General features: G+C 35.4%; 1 protein-coding gene across 3 annotated transcripts in view; it reads right to left on the bottom strand.

The window, feature by feature from the left end:
• Window positions 1-20000, bottom strand: part of LOC122809198 (alpha-tectorin-like) — a 919437-nt gene that overhangs the window by 515170 nt on the left and 384267 nt on the right. For all 3 annotated transcript variants that reach the window (XM_044080503.1, XM_044080505.1, XM_044080506.1), the window contains one exon: window positions 7114-7712. In XM_044080503.1, the coding sequence (XP_043936438.1) occupies window positions 7114-7712 (599 nt within the window). The remainder of the gene's footprint in view (window positions 1-7113; window positions 7713-20000) is intronic.

Genomic DNA, 20000 nt, shown 5'->3' with positions numbered 1-20000 from the left:
ATTCATAATTTCCTTTTTCAATCATAATAAATTTTTAATCCTATTAGACCTCCACTCCTTTCCCCACAGCCACCATCTGATTTTACTTAATATTATTGCTAAAATACATTTGCCATTAAAATAATTACATTTAACCTTTCATTCCGTATAACCCATATGACATAAAATAATTTTTTGTCTGTTCTTTTAACATATATTTTACTCCTATTCTTATAATATCCATATTTAATCAATTCCATGTTTATTTTATCCACTTCTTTTATATCTTCAAAAAATCTTTACAAAGTTTTCCCCATAACCTTTTCTCTCTTTTACATTTCAAAAACACATGTCCCACAGTTTCTTCTTCTTGACAATGTAAACATATTCTATCACTTTTGTTTTATATGTCATACCTCTTTTTACTGGCAATTTATCTAGTACCAGTCTCCAGAAAAAATCTTGACATTATACTTTTTGATTACATCATTTGCTTCTAATTTTTATCGCTTTAATTTTTTTCCCTTTTAGATTTTTCCATGGTTTTATATAGTAATGTTTTATCATTACATTATTAAACTATACTTTATATCTTGTTATGTATCATAGGGTCATAGGTACATAGGTATGTACTAGGCTATTGGCCCTAGGGCTTATGTAAGTCTAGCCAAATGGTACCCTGGCTTTTGCCACCCAAGAATATTATTTTTCTGTTCCCCTGTCAAGCAGAACCACAGAAGTGATTCCCAGGGTGAATCTCCTATCTCCCATCCAATCATCAAGATTTTTCTTGAAGAGTGCTAACGAGAAGCTTTGTTTGATATAGATAGGTAGTTTGTTCCAGAGTATGAGAAGTCTCTGGGTCAGGAATCTATCCCTCCAGCATGTTTATTGTGGTAACAAGGTTTAGGTCCCTAGAGTGTGTATCTCAGAGGGATTGGGATTTCTTTAAGTGGAGCATGTCCAACAGCTCTGGGTTTGACATAGCTTTGTATGTTAGGCAGAAACTGCCTCTCAGTAGGCGATATATGACAGAGTAAAGCTGGAGTTTTTTGAGACAGTCTGCGTAGGGCATCTGTTTGAGGCCAGTAATCCTCTTTGTGAGGTATTTCTGTGGCCATTCCAGTTGTTGTAGATGTCTTGTGAGGTACATACCAAAAGGGGCATTGTACTCTATAATGGGTCTAATGAGTGATGAGTAGAGGGGAGCAATGACCTCTTTTTTCCTGGATGAGAAACTTTTTGTGATGAAGTATGCCACGTAGAAGGATTTCCTGACTACTGTGGTGATGTGATTATCAAAGGAGAGACTACTGTCCACCTGTGTCCCAAGGTATCTTATCATACTTTCAGTGTTAAGTAGACTATACCCTATGTGGTAGTTCATGGGCACAGAGTTTTTACCAAAAAGGATGACAATGCACTTTTTGGCATTGAGCTTGAGGCCATGGCTTTGACACTAGACATCTGTCTCAGTGAGGCCCTTTTGTAGGATGTCCACATCGTTTGGAGTTTTGATTATGGATCCTAGTTTGCAGTCATCTGTTAACTTTGTTAGCCAAAGACCTTCTGTGTTAGCCTGTACTTCAGAGAAGTAGATACCAAACAGGAGAGGACCCAGGACTGAACCCTGGGGTACTCCACTTGTCACTGGTCTGAAGTTGGATTTAGAGTCTGCTACTTTCACAGTGTGGGTTCTGTCAGTGAGCCAGTTGGCAACCCATCTTGTGACATAGGGATTTATAAATAGTTTAGTGAGTTTATCTATAATTCCAGAGTGGGGGATGATGTTGAAAACCTTGGCGAGATGTAGATAGGCTGTGTGAACCACCTTACCCTCATCTACGGCTTTGGTGACCACTTCAAAGAAGTCTATTAGGTTTAGGAAACATGATCTGCTTTTTACAAACCCAAACTGGGTAGGGTCCAGAGTTTGGAGATTACCAATGTCATTGTTTATAAGTCATCAGTTTTTATTTTCCACAACACTATTCTTTGTAACATTTTATTTCATTTATATACTGTTTTTCTCCTTTACTTTTTTTTACCATACCTCAAAATTTATTACATTTATATTTATACTATTTTACAACTAATCTCATCTTTTTCATTTATCCACTTGAACAATTTGTACAAATTGAATAAAGCAGCATATACAACTGGGTGAATTAACTCTAAACCTCCTTCATCTTTATTTAAATACAACACTCCCCTTTTTACTAGGTTTAATCTAGAACATCATATAAATTAAAAAAAAATCATCTGGATAAGTTCATTTTCAAACACTGTTGGCAGCATACTTGCTAAGTATGCTGTTTCCTTCCTCAGTAGTGAATTTATTCAATAAGCCTTTTTTGCATGATAATTTATATGTTCTCCAGAAAAGACAGGTTTGTTTTATTTCTTCTATTTTTTTTCTCACTGAATTCTACTTACATCTTTATTTGCAAATTTTATACCTAGCACAATAATTTCATTAATTGTAAAATATATACCCCATATCTTTGCTACATCACCTAAACCTTTAGTTTTTTTTCTATTTAAAGCCCTAACTATCACATCTAGATACTTATTTGTGCAAATGATTACTTCTTTTTTCCAATTTTTTTTTTGCAATTGTTATAATGTCATCTGCATTATGTTAACAGAACTAAAATTATTTACCCTTCAGGTGTTATATACTCTGCATCCTTCATTTTGTAATTTACTTCATATACTATCACATTCATAACTAGGGTAAAGAGTATACAACTCATTGTACATCCTCATCTTACATTACTCTTCATATGCACCTCATGGCTCAATCAGCCATTTGCAAGTATTTTTACTTTATTACTATATGTTGACATACATAATTTCCTAACTTTCTCACTCATATTATATTCTTTCATTACTAACTAATGTCTTTCGGCTTTTCCCGGTTAAAGGTCGCCACAGCGGAACTCCAGTTCGCTAATGATTAGCAGTGGATTTTTTTTATGGTGGCAAGTTGCCAGCCCAACGCCCAACCTTCAAAGAAGGCAATCCCATTTACGCATGCACCTACCTGCATGTCTTTAAACGTCACTGACTCGACCATGGGGAGGACATGCAGACTCCACACAGAAGGCACTCCAGCCGAGAATCGAATTGGAGGACCTATTGCTGTAAGGAGAAAATACTAACCGCTGCACCACTGTGGTTTCTACCCATAAGATTTCATGTCCAATTGTATCAAATGCCTTATTAAGGACTCCTATCATTATTTTTGCTTCTTGTTTTCTATTCATAATATCATCCACAATTTCTCTACCTATCATTAATAATTCTTGAAAACCTTTCCCCTTGATATACATATATATATATATATATATATATATATATATATATATATATATATATATATATATATATATATATATATATATATATATATATATATATATATATATATATATATATATATATATATATATATATATGTATATATATATATATATATATATATATATCTATATAAAGTAGTGTCCATAATGTTTCCATTTTAATATCAAACCTCTTTTGTATTATTTTTGTAATCATTATTATTTAATACTATAGGTCTTCAGTTTTTTAAGTATTCCACTACATATTTTTTTATATATAAAACCTTCATGTTACTATTCATTCAAAATCTTAAAAAAGAATATATATATATATATATATATATATATATATATATATATATATATATATGTTAAGTTTCAGTTTTTCAAACCCATAAAGTTGAATCCTGACAAGAGCAAAAGCTCAGAAGTGCGAAATTCAAAACCTCGAGTACCAGAGGTTTTGAATTTCGCGCTTCTAAGGTTTTGCTGTGGTTATGGATTTAGGTAAGTGTGTGTGAGTGTTAAGGGTTTTGGGTAGGGGCTGTGGCGTGTTAGTGTGTTTTGTTGTTGTGATGTGTGTGTGCGAGGAGAATGTAGTTTGTGTGGTGGTGTGTGTGTGTTTGTGTGTAGTGCGACATCGGATTTAGAATATTTAAGTAGGGGGTGTGGGGTGCGCAGCCCCCCACATGGGGAGTGCAGGGGGGGCTTGCACCCCTGCCTTTATGTAGTAGAGAGCTTGTGTTTGTGTGCAGGGAAGATGGTGTGTTTGTGTGCAGTAATAGCATGAAATTCAAAATCTCCGGTGTGCGATATTTTGAATTTCGCGCTTCTGATTTTTCTATGTTTTAAAGATTCGACTTTTCGGGTTCGAAATATATATATATATATATATATATATATATATATATATATATATATATATACACACACACACACACACACACACACACACACACACACACACACACACACACACACACACACACACACACACACACATACACACACATAGTATATATGCATTTTAATGCATACACATGCCATACCCTATTTCATCTGGTCCTGCAGCCAAATCTATATTTATTTCTCCTAACACTTTGAGTTAATTTATAGAAATCTCCTTTTTCAAACTCTTTAGTCTCTTTTTATGTTAATCTTTTTGTTTTCTGTGTTTTTCACTACCTTCTCTTTTTTTTTAAACATTTCTTGTACATGTTATGCTACACTATTCATAATATTTCCTGAGTTCTTTCTATTTCTCAGTTTACATTTTTTATTTTTTTGATTACACTACAACCTTCCTTTACTAATTCGCTAAAGTAACTTAATATTTCTTCTCTTTTTCCTCATAAGAATGTCTTTGCTTATGTAACAATTCTTGCATTTTTCTTGATTTCTTTTGTGTAATTCTTTTTCTTTGTCAAGGTATTTTCTATCATTATGTTCTAAATTTTCCAATGCATCATTATATGTTCTTTTATATTTTTCTTCATCTGCTTCTCTCACATCATATTGCCACTGTAAAAAAAACAAAAAAAATCTTTTATATTTTTTTCCTTATATATCGCTCATCATTCAGACTGATTTCATAAAATGTTCTCATAGTAATATGATATTTCCATAACTGCATTACCAGTCTCTTTCGTTCTTCATTCCATGCTTTCTCGTGTATCCTTTTTATTCATTTGCCTGTTCCTTGTTTTGCTTCATCTCTAGCTGTATTGCAAGACGATCAAAGAATCCTATTTCAACTACCACCACTTATTTTCCAACTAAACCTTCGGATACTATAAAATAATCAGTTTCAATTTTACACATTCCACTTTTGTAAGTCCATGAATTTTTGTCCTAATGTTTTAACTTATCATATCTTATAACTTCTAATATTTTTCTTATATCATTTCATTTCTTTTTATGCTTCACTCTTAAATCACAAAGTTTCTTGTTGTAATAATATTCATATTTATCACTACAAGGTCTAAAATCTGATGAGATAAGCTTTCCCTTTCTTTAAAATTAGTATTGGCCAGTAATGTTATAATGCTATGTACTTGTTCTTTCCATTTTAAATCTGCAACGGTTAATCTTCTCATGTTTACTAAAGTTGCATCTAATATCTTTAATTATTTCTAATTACTATAGCTATTCCAGAACATCTCCCATTTCCCAAATTCCAGATTATGTTTCCTCCACACAGTTTCTCTGTTTATAATCTTTCATCATGTATTAAAAATCTTGTGTCTTGTAATATAATTACACGGACATCACATGCATTACACCAGTGCAAAATCCCTATTCTTATTATATTCTTAATACTATTCACATTTACAGAAAGCACTCTACAATTTTTTTTTTCTATTTTCTATAGAATCATGTTTTCTTAAGTTCATAGCTAATTACTATGCTAACTTTCTTAATAGGCCAGTGTAAGCCTAGACAATTTCTTTCCTAATCAACCAAACACTGCACCTTGTGCCAGTGAGTCAGACACCTAAACCATTATACCAATCCCCAATCATTTGATGTACATATTTTCATTCATTTGGTTTCTATTTTTTTTGCATGCACCCCTCTAAATTGATGTTTTTTGTCTTTTACCCTGTTAGCAATATTTTTTTTTTCTTCTACTACCATCCAATTTATGTTTGTCATTACTTATTTCACAACCTTCTTCTTTGTCCTATTTATTATTTTTCTCATCTATTTTTTTCATATATTTCAACTACTTATAAAATTTCTTCTAATTCTCTTTTTTTTTACTCATATTTGCATTTTTTGCACTCGATACATAAATGTCCAGTTGTGCTACATTTATAATATTTCAGTTTAGATTCTTTTTGCATCATGTTCAGTTACCCCACAAATATAACATTTTATTTTGTCATAGTTACTTATCAAACGTCCTTCTTTTCCCACAAAAAAAAAAAGAAAAAAATGTTTGGGGTTGTCCCCAGTATTTTATGGCACCCCATATTCCCCTCCATATTTATCATACTTGGTATATGTATGATTTTTTTCCATTCTGTTTTAACACAATATTACAACCCATCCACCAGTCCATAAATCCCCTTTGTCATAAATGTTTGAAATGTCCAATACTTCTTTACATATAATGCTCAATTGTCCTTTCAAATTTTCTCTTTCTAACTCTATTCAAAATTGTACATGGATTTTTTGTTTGTCTGTTAAATACTTTTATCACATAAAGATTACATGGGTTACAGTCCTTCTTTTTTTATCTTATCCAAGAAAACTTTCCATTGAAAAAACAGTCTCAAATATAATGTCACAAAATGTCTCTTTGTTAATAAGAATAAGTGTTCTTACACCATGTGCTTTTATACCCAAAGGAAATATTAAATCGTCCCACACTTTATATCTTTCATTTCTGTGCCTTCTTTACTTTGAATCATGTAGTGTAAATGCAAATTATGAATCTCCACCACCCTGTGCATTGCTATAAATTGTGCAGATGTCCATGATACACTGCATAAAATATATATTAATACCACAAACTATCATTCACAGTGAATTCTTTCTGCATTTTTTGACAATTGAGCCAAATTAAACATTAAGTAATACATGAACCTATACTCCCGTGTCACTATTAGACAGAGGCACAGTAAACTAAACCTTAAAAAGGGCACAGTATACTCAAATCAAGGGGTGGCATAAGCCATACAGAATCGGGCTAGGCTTATAATTGCCCCAGGGCAGATAGCCTAGTAGGAACCTATGTATGAACCTATGAGATGGTGTTGCAACATACAAACATTTTTATAATTACCTTAACAATTCCAGGATTTCCTCTGTGAAATTCTATCTGAGTATTGTATACAAAAATGAAGACCTCTGCTGTGACAGAAACTGGAACACCAACCCAGTTTTCATTTGCAACCTCAATTCGAAAATAGTCTTTTGTATCAGATGAATTACACAATTCAGCAAAAATATATCTGCAGGTCCCTTGGAAGTCATAACTTAATCTGTCAAATGTCATGTAATGTGGGTCACCGCCAGCCCGACATACACCATCAGGGAGCCTGTGGCAGCCATAGAAGCCATTTTTGTCTCCACAGATTTCTGTAGATGCACACGAGGAACTGGAACATTGTACATTTTTGGTGACTGCATCACACATGCATTTCTCTTGACAATTTCTTCCCATCCAGAAGACCTCCCCTGCCTTGTAGTACCTATTGTTGTATGTACAGCCACACTCTGAAAGTGGTACACATTCCATGCCACTCAAGGCAAAGCCGTTATCACACTGACAGACTTCTGTGCATGGTGTTGGACATCTAAAAGGAACTGAAATGTTTGCACAAGATGCTGGACATGGCGACCCACAGATTTCATAGTGACTGTTTGCTGGACATGGCAGAGCTACAACAAAATAAAAGTAAAAGGTATGGTAAGACACATGCAGAAACTTAGAGAATAATTTAAGAATTATATATGTAGTAAAACAATAAGCTAAACAAAATGTATGAACTGCATTTTCTGTCATTCTGGGTAAATGATCCACTAATTTCATTCTCCCTATATAATTTTACCTTGAATTGAGTGGAAATGCTGGGAACAATCTGTCCATCCACAACCCCCTTTTTTTCCATTTTTTTGTACATGACACTGGGTTATCACTTTAACAGTAAAATCATCTAAAGCCAATGTTCACACTTATGAATGGCTAGCCTTGCTGCAGGTGTTCTTCTATACCACACATATACACACACATTCACATCTATGGCCAAATCCACCTACTGCATGTCTATGAAAGGTGGGAGGAAAATAGAGTACCCAGAGAAAACCCACATGGTCAAAGGAAGAATATGCAGATTCCACACAGAAGGTACTCCATCTGGGAATTGAACGGGAGACCCACTTGCTATGAGATGACAATGCTACTGTTGTGCCACTGTGCTACCCCATGGGGAACAATCATAACAGAATTACAAGCTTTTGCATACATTCAAACAAAGACAGGAATTGTGAGTACAGTAGCTATTTGTCTTTTCTCTTATACGTATAAGTGATATATACACCTAGTGAATTACCATGAGGGAGGAAGGGGAGGCATAGCTACTCAATATATTTCTCTTGGATCTATATTATTTTATTGGGCTTTATTTGTTGAACAACTAATCATCAAACACTGTCCGTCGAATGCCCTATTTAGCAAACTACCTAAACATCAAATGAAAATTTATCGAATTGTTTTAGTTGGCCATCTTTAAAAAATGCCATATATATGACATCAGTTAGTAAACACTGAGCATGCTCATTTAAAAAAGATGTGTATAATGTTATAAATGGAAAATGTAAAGGTAAATAAAGTAAATATTTATTAAATTGACATAAAAAATTTTATTTATTTGTACAGTACATATACTTTTTGTACAGGAACGATAAACTTTTTTTTACATTTTTGCAGGGGGGCTGCCCCCCTGTGCCCCCACACCCCCTGCAAATTAAATATACCAACTCCGACATTGTACTGCAATGAGGTAATGGGTAAGTTACAGCTAGTCAGCATGACGATCATGCAACATTTTTTTTCAGAATGACCGAGTAAAATCTTTCAGTGATTTCCATTTCAATGATTAGGTTGTTCAGTGAATAAGTAGTTCAGTGTTTAGGGTTCATTGATTAGGTGTTCGATAAATTAAGCATTCAATGACATGTTATAGAACCATTTCTCTTATACAACAAAAGACCTACCAAGTGAAAAAAGTTAAATATGTTACAGATAATGTCACTGTGATTTAAGGAGAAGAACTTAGAAGATGACAGCAAAAAACAGAGGTTCTTACAGTGATAATTACTGTCTTATGAGCTGTGAGACTAGCTTAAGCAACATCTAGTGTAATTTATTCATGGGGTAAAATATGAGGGGGAAATGGGAAAACTAGTTCGCTATCTAATTATGAGAGTCGTAATGGAGAGACCCAGAATTACAAAAAAAAAAAATGAAAACATAGATGAATGAATGTCAGAAACTGCTGTTCTCCTTTAAAGTTCATTTTTTTTCTAGGGGGCTGCACCCCCTACACCTCCACACTACCTACTAATAAATACTACCTCTGAGAATTACATATCTCGGAGAAAAAGCAAAACTCTTGAAACGAAGCATTCCTAGATTTAGTATATTTATTCCCACAATTTTATTTTTTCAGTCTCGGTATTGCACAACTCTTGCAAATGAGTCTTGGAATTAAACATGCTTAAAGGAAATATTCTCAAGTTGTAAATTAGAAAAAAATGGGTAAACAGTTGTTATTACTATTATATAATAAACTAGATTAAAAATATATTATGTACCTTTTTAATTATGACATTTTCTGGTTGTGCTACAAAGGTGTTTACTCTGAAATGCTTTAGCAGATATATTAAGTTCAGGAACCAAAACATCACAAATAATTGGTGCTCAGGATACTTCTGATGTCTTAAAAATGATATCTTGTAAAATATAGTAATGCTCTGATGAAGTCCTGAATTATTGAACAAAAGTGCTTAGCAGGGGTTTCTTTTATTCTTTTAATAAAATGTCTTTGTACCAGTCTGTTCCATTACTGTATTTTACTAGATACAATTTTTAAGACATTGGACATATTCTGAGGATGAGCCCTTGCAGTGTGTTGGTTCCTGATCTTTAATCTGTTCAACCTGGGCCTATTGTCATTTGACTTTGGTTACTAGATATATTAAGTTGCTATACTGGTTATCTGCATGCTTTCATGAGAAAACTCACCATCAGAGTGCTCCTGCATAAAGATGAGTGATCTAAAAGTTATTTTTGTTTTGAATTTATGAAACGCAGTGATACATGCCATCTTCAGACTCCACAGTTGCAGGATTTAAATATGTATATACCTGAACAAAAAATATGGCAGTTATTCAAATACCCCTCAAATGTTTTCCCACAATGTCTTCAATTTAAACAAAGAGGACTTCAAAGCTAAGCATGAAATGAGGTATCGCAAAAACATTTACATTATGAAAGCTGATAAGAAGGGGAGATATTTGTAGACTTATTTCATTGAATTTTTGGATCACACCTGTAGCAAGATTTTTATGTTGAGTCTCATTTGATCTTATAATGAAATTTCAAAAGTTGAGGTATTTTTGGCCTATAAAACCACTGATTCAGGTTTGTATATTCTTGCTGTAATGAACTAACAGATTGCATTTTGGTTAATTATTTATAATTTAGTAAGTTCAGGCTTTGTACTCTAATATATCAAAAATACACAAAGATATAATGAATACTGCTCTGTATCAACTGTTACCTCAGTTGGCCATAAAAAACTTGTATTTTCACTGAATACTGTGTAAAGGAAATGATCAAGAAATCTTTATTCCTTTTTCTTGATTCAAGTAGTTTTTATTACAAATAATAGAAATGTTGAGGTTACTCAGGAAAACAATTCTACTATGAGTATAGAATCCTTATACACAGAAATTCTACAAAATAATGAGAAGATTTTTTTTTAAATATATACTTTTTTATTTAAATTCAAAAGAAATATATGCAATTGGCACAAGTCTTGAATGGGTGTTAAGAACATTTCAACTTTTAGTAAAATTTTGCATCAAACAAGCAGGGTTGTCATGTGGCCTGCAATAGCCCCAAGTTTTGTTAAATATGGCCTTAGATTATTGGGAAGAGTCTCTGAATATCTGCTGATTTTTGGAACATGTCCAAACATTAGTTTGATTAATTGATAGTGTATTGTTTTCTGGTCTGGTGACCCTTTGAAACATATTTTTTTCTACTTTATTTGAATAGACCTGCATTAAGTAAATGAAAAATGTTTTTTTTTTTTTTCAATTTAATTTCTTCTATCTTATTTTATTAGCATTTGTTTACCAGAATAATTTGACTTAGTATATAGACTAACTCCTTTTCAGCAGAGGCCTGGGGAGAAAAGCTCCATAGCTAACAATAATAACAAGCAAAGCTACAAGTTTAAAGAACACATGAACAAATGTGTTCATTAATATGATGAGTCAGCAAGATTAAATATGTACAATGTAAACACAGAATATGTACAGAGAATGGCCTTATGAACTCACTGAGTACAATCAAGAAATTTTCAATATATACAGAGAAAAACCTTGAGATTTCAGTGGTGCACACAGAAAAAAAATGATAGTGGGTATGAGCTATTTAGGGAGTATATGGAAAAATAATGTAAGAGTGGGAGTGAAAATAGTTATGAAGCAGATCTAGAGAGCGGAGAGAAAGTGATAAAGATCATGGACGGGAACTTAGAGAGTCTAAAAAAAGCATATATACTTAATATAAAGGTGATGATATATGAGTCTGCTGTATGTTGCATGAGTTGTAATTTAAATGATTTTATATTGGTGATTTGTCTGAGGCTAGAGGCAGAGAATTCCATATTCTCCTACTGTGGTACTGTGAGACTTAATTACTTCTAGGAGACTGTTATCAGAGAAAGAAAGCATTCTATCTTAAGAATAGGGTAAGGTATCTTGGTTAGTATGGTCATTGTTCTGCCCTGTGGAATAATTTGTGTGGCAAGAGGTTGTGACAGAGATAAGGTACGAGTTAGTTTGATCCCAGATAGTTGTTTAAGTGCTGGGAAGTGAAGAGATTTACATGGCATATGGACACATTTGTTTGCTTGCTTGTTTGACTTGTTAACTTGGCAGTTGGATTAGATGGATTAGTACAGGAAGCTTTTCATTCAGTTCCTGGGCCATTAGGCAAATACGTTACAAACAAGAGAAAAGTTTTTACTTACATTGTAATGAGTAATGGTAAGAAATAACCAGAAATAAAATAAGTAGTTAACATTTACAAGTGATAATGATATCTTATAATGATATCTCATGAATTAAAATTATGAAGAATTGAATAAAATGGTAAAGCAGCAGTGAGTTAAGTTTGAGTGAGATAAGACTTTGGTAATTTAATGGGATGTAAGAAAGTAAGACATTGCTGGTAAAATCACACGTCAGTAGTTTGCAAAAAGGAGATAGAGTGCAAAAAGAAATAAGGAAGTTACAGTTATGTAGGCAACATTTTTAATCATCAATCAACATATAGCTGGTCATTGATTAAATTAGTATGTGTCTGTAAAATGTGCATTAAAATAAAATTATATGGTGCTGTAGAAACTGTTTTATTTTTTTTCTCTTGAAAATTACTAAGTTGTTTACTACTGTCATTTCTAATAGTAAATTGTATCGCACAACAGGTCTTATTTATTAAAGGAATTTTCGCACAAGGTTACTATGATGGGAGATCTGGAATGTTTTAGTGAAGAATTATTTCTAAGGGCATATGAATGTTCTGTAGCATTTAGCTTATTAACTAGAGGAGGAAAACAAAACTTTATTAATTAGTTTTAATTTGGAAATGTTTAGACAATAGGTTGAGCTTGAGTTGCTTGACCTTTTAATTAAGCACGATTCTGTCATGATTTACTCACTTATTCATGAGGTGAATACCTTGAATAAAAATATAACTGAGGACACAAACTACCAGCAACATAAGATACAATATTCACGTATCTTTCCTTCCATTGACCATGCCATTAATGTAATAAAGGAATGCAAGTTAAAGAAATTTCAGAAATATAAACAAGAGTGATTAAACAATAAAGCATGCCCCCCATTATTTCATCAATGGGGAAGGAGGGATAACAACAACAATCTTGGTTCAGATAGGTCACAGAATTTAGAATGGTAGGTAGACATGCATCCGCATCAGGATCTGGACTTCTCTGAGCTCTCTTTGGATTTTGGCCTTTTGCAATGGTCAGAACACCTTGGAAGCAGCAAGATCAGAGGAAACAGTGATACAATTTAGCCCTGCAGATGCATCAACCATCTGGAGAATGGTAGGGAAATGGCTCATGGAGGACGTGGTGGAGACAGTGACTTTGGTTAATGACATTTTTGCTGAACTAACATTGTGTGACATCATCTTGAACCATTCAGGTGACTTTAAAATGCATTATTTTAACTACTTTTAACATGATGTAATTTCCTGATCTAGTCAAATGCATTCAATTAAAGGCTTAAAGTAACACAGGAATAAAAAAGAAAAAAGACAAATGCAGCAGTAATACATAAAATTTACTGAATTACTGTAGCCAAAAATGTAACCATCCCAAAATAAAACTAGACTAGAATAAGTTGTAGAATACTGTTATCTAACAATTTAAATATATAAAGTGTATAAAACCGCTATCTAACTTACATATAAAAACTATCCTAAATGGACATAAAATGGATACAAAATAGCACATGTCTAAAGGTCAGTTCCCTGTGCCTTCTCCTATTAACCTGGTGAACTTGGGCATCCTGAGGCAATCTAGCAACTGCCTCATGTACACTGACAGCACTCTCCTCTTACATCCCAACACTCAGACTTGCAAGAGATTCACTTCTATATCCACGCTGGAAGTCACGCACCCTCCAGCCAAGATTGGAATAGCTGGTCATGAGGAGAAGGTCAGTACTTGCACCACACCACATGGAACACATAGCTCTCCAGAACACACACCAGCACTGCCTTCACATAAAAACACAAACCCCACACCCAGCTTTGCGGAGGATCTCAATAAAAATCTATCCAAACAGCAGAGACCTCCAAGGCAGAAACACACTCGACCACCACAACACAACACTAATCATGAGACACATAACTATCCTAAACAGTGTGCCTCTCAACCAAAGCCCCTAAGGCAAAAACAGCATGCCCAACACACTAGCCATAGGTGACTCGATAGTGAGGCAAACTGATGCCCCACTCACTAGGTTGAATAAGGAGAAAGTAACAGTCAGCTGCCTGTCAAGTGCTCGGATCCACCACATAACTCATGTACTCAGGTCTCTCAACAACAGGTACAAATATGACTCTGTCATTTTACATGTGGGTATGAATGACCTGAGATATACCTCTCTGGACTACATGAAAAGAGACATGGAGGAGCTCTTGGATTATGTAGCCCAGGCGGGTATGACCCTAGCCCTGAGCAGCATCCTACCATCACCCAGAATGATACCACAGTGCAAGCAGAAAATGATTAATTTCAACAATTGGCTAAGTTTCTTGTGTCATTCGAAGGGGATCCAGTATCTGTCTGCCTGGGATGACATGATTGACAGACCTCAATGCTTTGCCAGAGATAGTCTGCATCTGTCACCTCTGGGCTTCTGGATACTGGCCAAGGCTCTTGCCATCCCTATAGTGCCATTTTTAGGTGGTGTTCCAAAGACCAAATTATCACCATAACAGCTACAAAGAAATGCAACCTGAGGGTCATGCTGCTCAATGCTAGAAGACTAAATCTCAAAATGCACTCTCTTGAAGCACTCCTTAAAATGGAAAGCATTGGCATTTGTGCTATAACAGAGACCTGCTTTAAAGTAGGAGAAAGCACCCCTGCATTACAAGGCTATATATAACTCATTCCACTCCTTTCAGCTCCAGAACGTGGACCAAAGCTCCAGAGGTGGTGGTGTTTCCATGTTCATAAAGGATGTGCACACCTCCAGACTGGTAGCCCAACATAATGCATCAGAGATACTTCAGGTGCAGCTAACATTGGATAAGACAGCAATTCAGGTCGTAGCCTGCTATAGGTCCCCAACCATGTCCCAAGACTCACACTCCACATTACTAAGCACCCTGGAGAATATTAGGGTCCAACCTAACACTCTCATACTGGGCGACTTCAACTACCCCTCCATTAACTGGGAAAACTACTCATGTACCAATACACTTGCCCAATTTTTCCTGGAATTCATTAATTCCAATGCCCTGGACCAGCTCATTCTTAGTCCCACTAGAGGTAGCAACATCCTTGACCTGGACATTACTAACATGGGCGACCATTGCTCTACACCAATAGTCAACTCCTCCCTGGTTAGAGCCGACCACAAACTAATCACCTGGAAAATACACATCCCTCCCACCCCCCCTGCAAAGGTAACCACCATGAAAGACTTTTCCAAAGCTAACTTTGCGCTCCTAAAAATAGAGGTAGCCAACTTTATGGCACCCATGCAAATGGAGAATAGTTACATGACTGCTGAATCATACACAAATGCACTGTATGAACACATACACAAATGCATGGATCTCGTCATACCCAATAGAACCAAGACACTCTCCTCCAAAAAAAGGAAGTCAATCTCGTGGTCCCCTGACATAAACAAACTATACAACAGAAGGAAGAAACTGATGCAGAATAAGGTGAAGACCCAAGACTAAAAAAATTCCCTTATCCGCCTCAACAAAAAGTTGAAATTACTCATCAAATCCTCTAAAGCTAGCTATGAAAACAGGATTGCAGCAGATAGTAAAGACAACCATAAGGCCTTCTATAGTTATGTAAAGAATCTCCATGGCAATACCCATATTTTCTCTGAGCTACTGCACAATGGTACCTCCTATACCAAGCCAACAGATAGTGCCAATATACTGGCCAACAGATTCAGGGTCAACTTTACCCCTCTCTCCCCGCAAAGGACCAATCACAATACCAGTAGATTGCAAGGCACCCAGTATTATTGCTGCACAGGTTAAAACAGCACTGTCCAAGGCAAAGAATACAGCTTCTATGGGACCTGACAATATCCCTGGCTGTGTTCTACATGAACTACAGAGTGAACTGGCACCTCACCTGTGTGCCCTGTTCAACCACAGCCTCACGTCAGGCTTTGTCCCTACCAAATGGTGCACTGCTGCAGTCATCCCTCTCCACAAAGGAGGAGAAATTACAGACTCTGGGAACTATCCTGATATGCAAAGCTATGGAACGCATCATCATGGACCTAATAAACGAGGATATAGGGAATCTCCAAACTCTGGATCCCACACAGCTTGGTTTTGTGAAGGGTAGATCATGCCTGCTCAACTTCTTTGAGTCAGTCACCAGAGATGTGGATGAGGGCAGGTTGGTTCATACAGCCTACCTTGATCTGGCCAAGGCCTTTGATACCATTCCCCACTCAGGAATCATAGAAAAACTCACTAAGTTAGGCATCAACCCATATATCACTAGGTGGGCTACAAACTGGCTCAGAGATAGAACCCACAGTGTGAAAGTAGATGACTCCAAGCCAGACTGCTGACCAGTCACAAGTGGAGTCCAACAGTGTTAGGTCCTGGGTCCTCTCCTGTTTAGTATCTACTTCTCTGAAGTTCAGGCCAACATGACGGGACCTGAATGTTCACAGACGATTGCAAGTTGGGAGCTTATGTTTACTACCCACATGATGTTGACATTCTACAGAAAGGCCTCACTGAGACCAACGACTGATATCAGAACCACTGCATTAAGTTCAATGCCAAAAAATGTGTTGCCGTCCCCTTTGGGAAAGACCCGGTTCCCATGAATTACCACATTGATGGTAGTCCACTGAACATAGAAGGCGTTATAAGATTTCTGGTAACAAAGGTTGACAACAACCTCTCTTTTGACCACCACATTGCCACTGTAGTCAGAAAGTCCTTCTATGTAGCACATCTCATTACTAAAGGTTTTGCATCCAGGAAAAAAAAGGTCATTGTCTCCCTCTACTCTTCCCTTATTAGGCCAATCATTGGGTACAATACCCCATTTGGCATGTACCTCACTAGACACCTGCAACAATTGGAGAGGCCATAAAAGTACCTCACAAAGAGGATCCTAGGCCTTAAACACTTGTCCTATATGGACAGACTCAAAAAACTCCCAACTATTCCCTGTCTCATATCACTTACTTAGAGGAGATCTCTGCTTGACTTACAAAGCCATGTCTGACCCATCTCTGTTAGAAATGCTACATGTAAAGAAATCCCAGTCCCTCCACACTACATGCTCCAGAGACCTCTACCTCATTACCACAAACAGAACATGATGGAGGGACAGGTTCATTACCCAGAGACTGCCCATGCTATGGAATAGACTTCTCATACATGTCAAACACTGCACCACACTGGCCCTCTTCAAGATAAATCTTGATGAGTGGATGGGAAATAGAAAATTCACCCGGGGATCACTCCAGTGGCTCTACTCAACAGAGGCACTGGGAACTAATGTTGGGGTGGCACGATGCCAGGGTAATCCGATGGGCTAGGCTTGTAAAGGCTCCAGGGCCATTAGCCTAGTGCACAACTATCAACTTATGAACTTATGAACTTGGATATGAGATCTTTGTGTAATTGACCTTCTGGATTTAAACATGCAAGTGGTTCTAATATTTCTGATACTGACCTTGAACTGCTAAACCACTTGAAAGTGAACAATATACATGTTATGAAACCAGACAAGGGGGTGGGGTGGTCCTTATGGATGGCATGCACTGCATGTAAAAATGTATGCATTACTGTTTGTGGACACATATGAGCAGGCCTCAAGAAGGGAAATGAATATTGCATTTGTCAGGAGTAAAACAATGTTGTGTAATATACTTATACAAGGTCAAATTTCCACAGATGAATACACATTTTTACAGCTTGATAATCCCATGGTCCCTACTATTTTTGGTTTGTCAAAAATACACAAGGACCTCGCCGACCCCCCCCCCCCCATTGTGGCCTAGTGTTGATGGGATGTTCTCTGTGACGTCTATGTTAGCAAAATTTCTTGACTTAACTTAAAAGATGTTTTGAAAAATTTTTCTCATTTAAGTAGGGACTCATTAGATTTTTTAAAAAAATGTAATGAATTGAAATTTGATGAGACAGCTGGTTTTTGTGACTATAGATGTGAAAGGCCTGTATACATGTATTCCCCACAGCATTGGTTGTAAATGGCTTGCTAAGTTCTTGCACACTGAAACAGATGTGCCCCAGGACAGGGTAAACCTCTATGTTCAGATTTTGGCAACTGTTTTGCATAATAATTATTTCATTTTTTTTTTTACCAGCAATATTTTTTACAGAAAAAAAGGTATAGTCATGGAGCTTGTTTATGGTTCACTACATGCAAATATCATTATGTTGCAATGGGAAAAAATACTTTGTAATTAACAGTACATATATGGATTACTGGCATTTATATGCAAGGTACTTTGATGATTTGCGTTGAATCTAGAAGAAAATACAGGCTGTGATAGCAAAATTTAAGTCAATATTTGAATAACACATTGTTTTTTTGTTTGCAATTTACATATGAAATAGGGTTACATTCTATATAAGATCTTGACTTTTTTTAGTTAAAGACTACAAAAAATGTATGTATACCTCTGGCATTTCTAGAAAGACTCCTTAGTCAAACAACTTTCTTCATTACTCTAGCACACATCCTCTTCACCAAAAGAATGGTTACCTTGTTTGACAAATATTTGGCTGAATATAACAACATCAAGGAGATGTTCTTGAGAAGAGGTTAGCCAAAGGATTTTGTTGATAATGTATTACAAGAAGTGATACAGAAAAGGAGAACCTTGTATTTTGCCCCCATTCTTACTTAGGGTAACCAGGTTGAAAATGTGATCCATGATTCTAGTGTGGACCTGGTTACACCTGTGAAGTTAACATATACCACCAGTCTGATTACTTCTTTTTCTAATCACAGTAGTGTTATAAGAGTTATACTTAATAAGAACTGGGCTGTATTGAATGAATATGCTGGGGGTAATAAAAAGTTAGGAGAATGACCAAGCATATTTTTTAGAAAAGGTACTTTGTTAAAATTTTTTTAGAGTGAAGTGTTAAAATGCCCACCTCCATACAAACAAGGAGCATGTTTAAATGTCTTAATTGCAAAATTTGCTAACATATTGCTATTGGTGAAATCCTTATTATTAATGGGAGAAGGGTTTATATCCCAGGTAGATTCAACTGCCTAACCAAAGAGGTAGTTTATATTGTGTTATACCACAGCTGCCCACGCTTCTATGTAGGAAAAACAGAAACATTTTTAAAAGACAGTTTATCAACATCTGAATGATGTAAAACAATAATGAAAAAAAAAATGCTATGGCTAAACATATTAATATTTACCCTGACCATGTTTTAAAATGTGTTATAGTTGAACAGCATATTAAAAGTGGCAGGGGGTCCCCAGTGTTTAATATTTGAATAAAAAGAGCTTGCCTGGCAACTAATATTAAATGCAGGGTGTGCACCAGGCATTAATGGTACAGTTGCCATCTCCTGTTTGTTAAGACTTAAATCATGTTTTAGATGTTTTTAGTTGTTTGTATTTATTTAATTAATTAATGTTCATGAAGGTGTTGTTGTTAAGGTTTGGACATTATGTATTAAACAATTTTGTATAAAATGGTTAATGTTTCTTTAAACTTTTTGGCACACTCAGTCACATGTCTTGTTGCAAGTTTTTAAATAAAGGCTTTATTTTCTGTGTTTATCTGATGAAGTCTCTAAGTATTTGTGATGAAAGTGCTTAACTGTACAACGTGTTTGTAGGTTTGTGCAATAAACTTTTTTTTTTTTTTTTTTGTGGTCTAGACCTCTTGCTTCTGGTGCCTGTTAGATTTAATATTTAGAAAATAGGTTGATCTTCCTCAGATATGTTGTAAATTTGCTTGCTGTATTGAAGTGTACTGATATTAATAGAAATTAGGACTGATTAATCGTAACATTTTATTTTCTGTGGTTTGCAACGTTGCTTTAGTTTGTCCAGATAAAGATGCAATCATTGCTAAGTCACATTCTAGTCATAATAAAAATACATTAATAGC

Source organism: Protopterus annectens, chromosome 8.part0, assembly GCF_019279795.1.
Source record: "Protopterus annectens isolate FY-2018-M chromosome 8.part0, PAN1.0, whole genome shotgun sequence".
NCBI classification, from domain to species: Eukaryota; Metazoa; Chordata; order Ceratodontiformes; family Protopteridae; genus Protopterus; species Protopterus annectens.
This window is presented reverse-complemented; position numbering and strand designations above follow the sequence as displayed.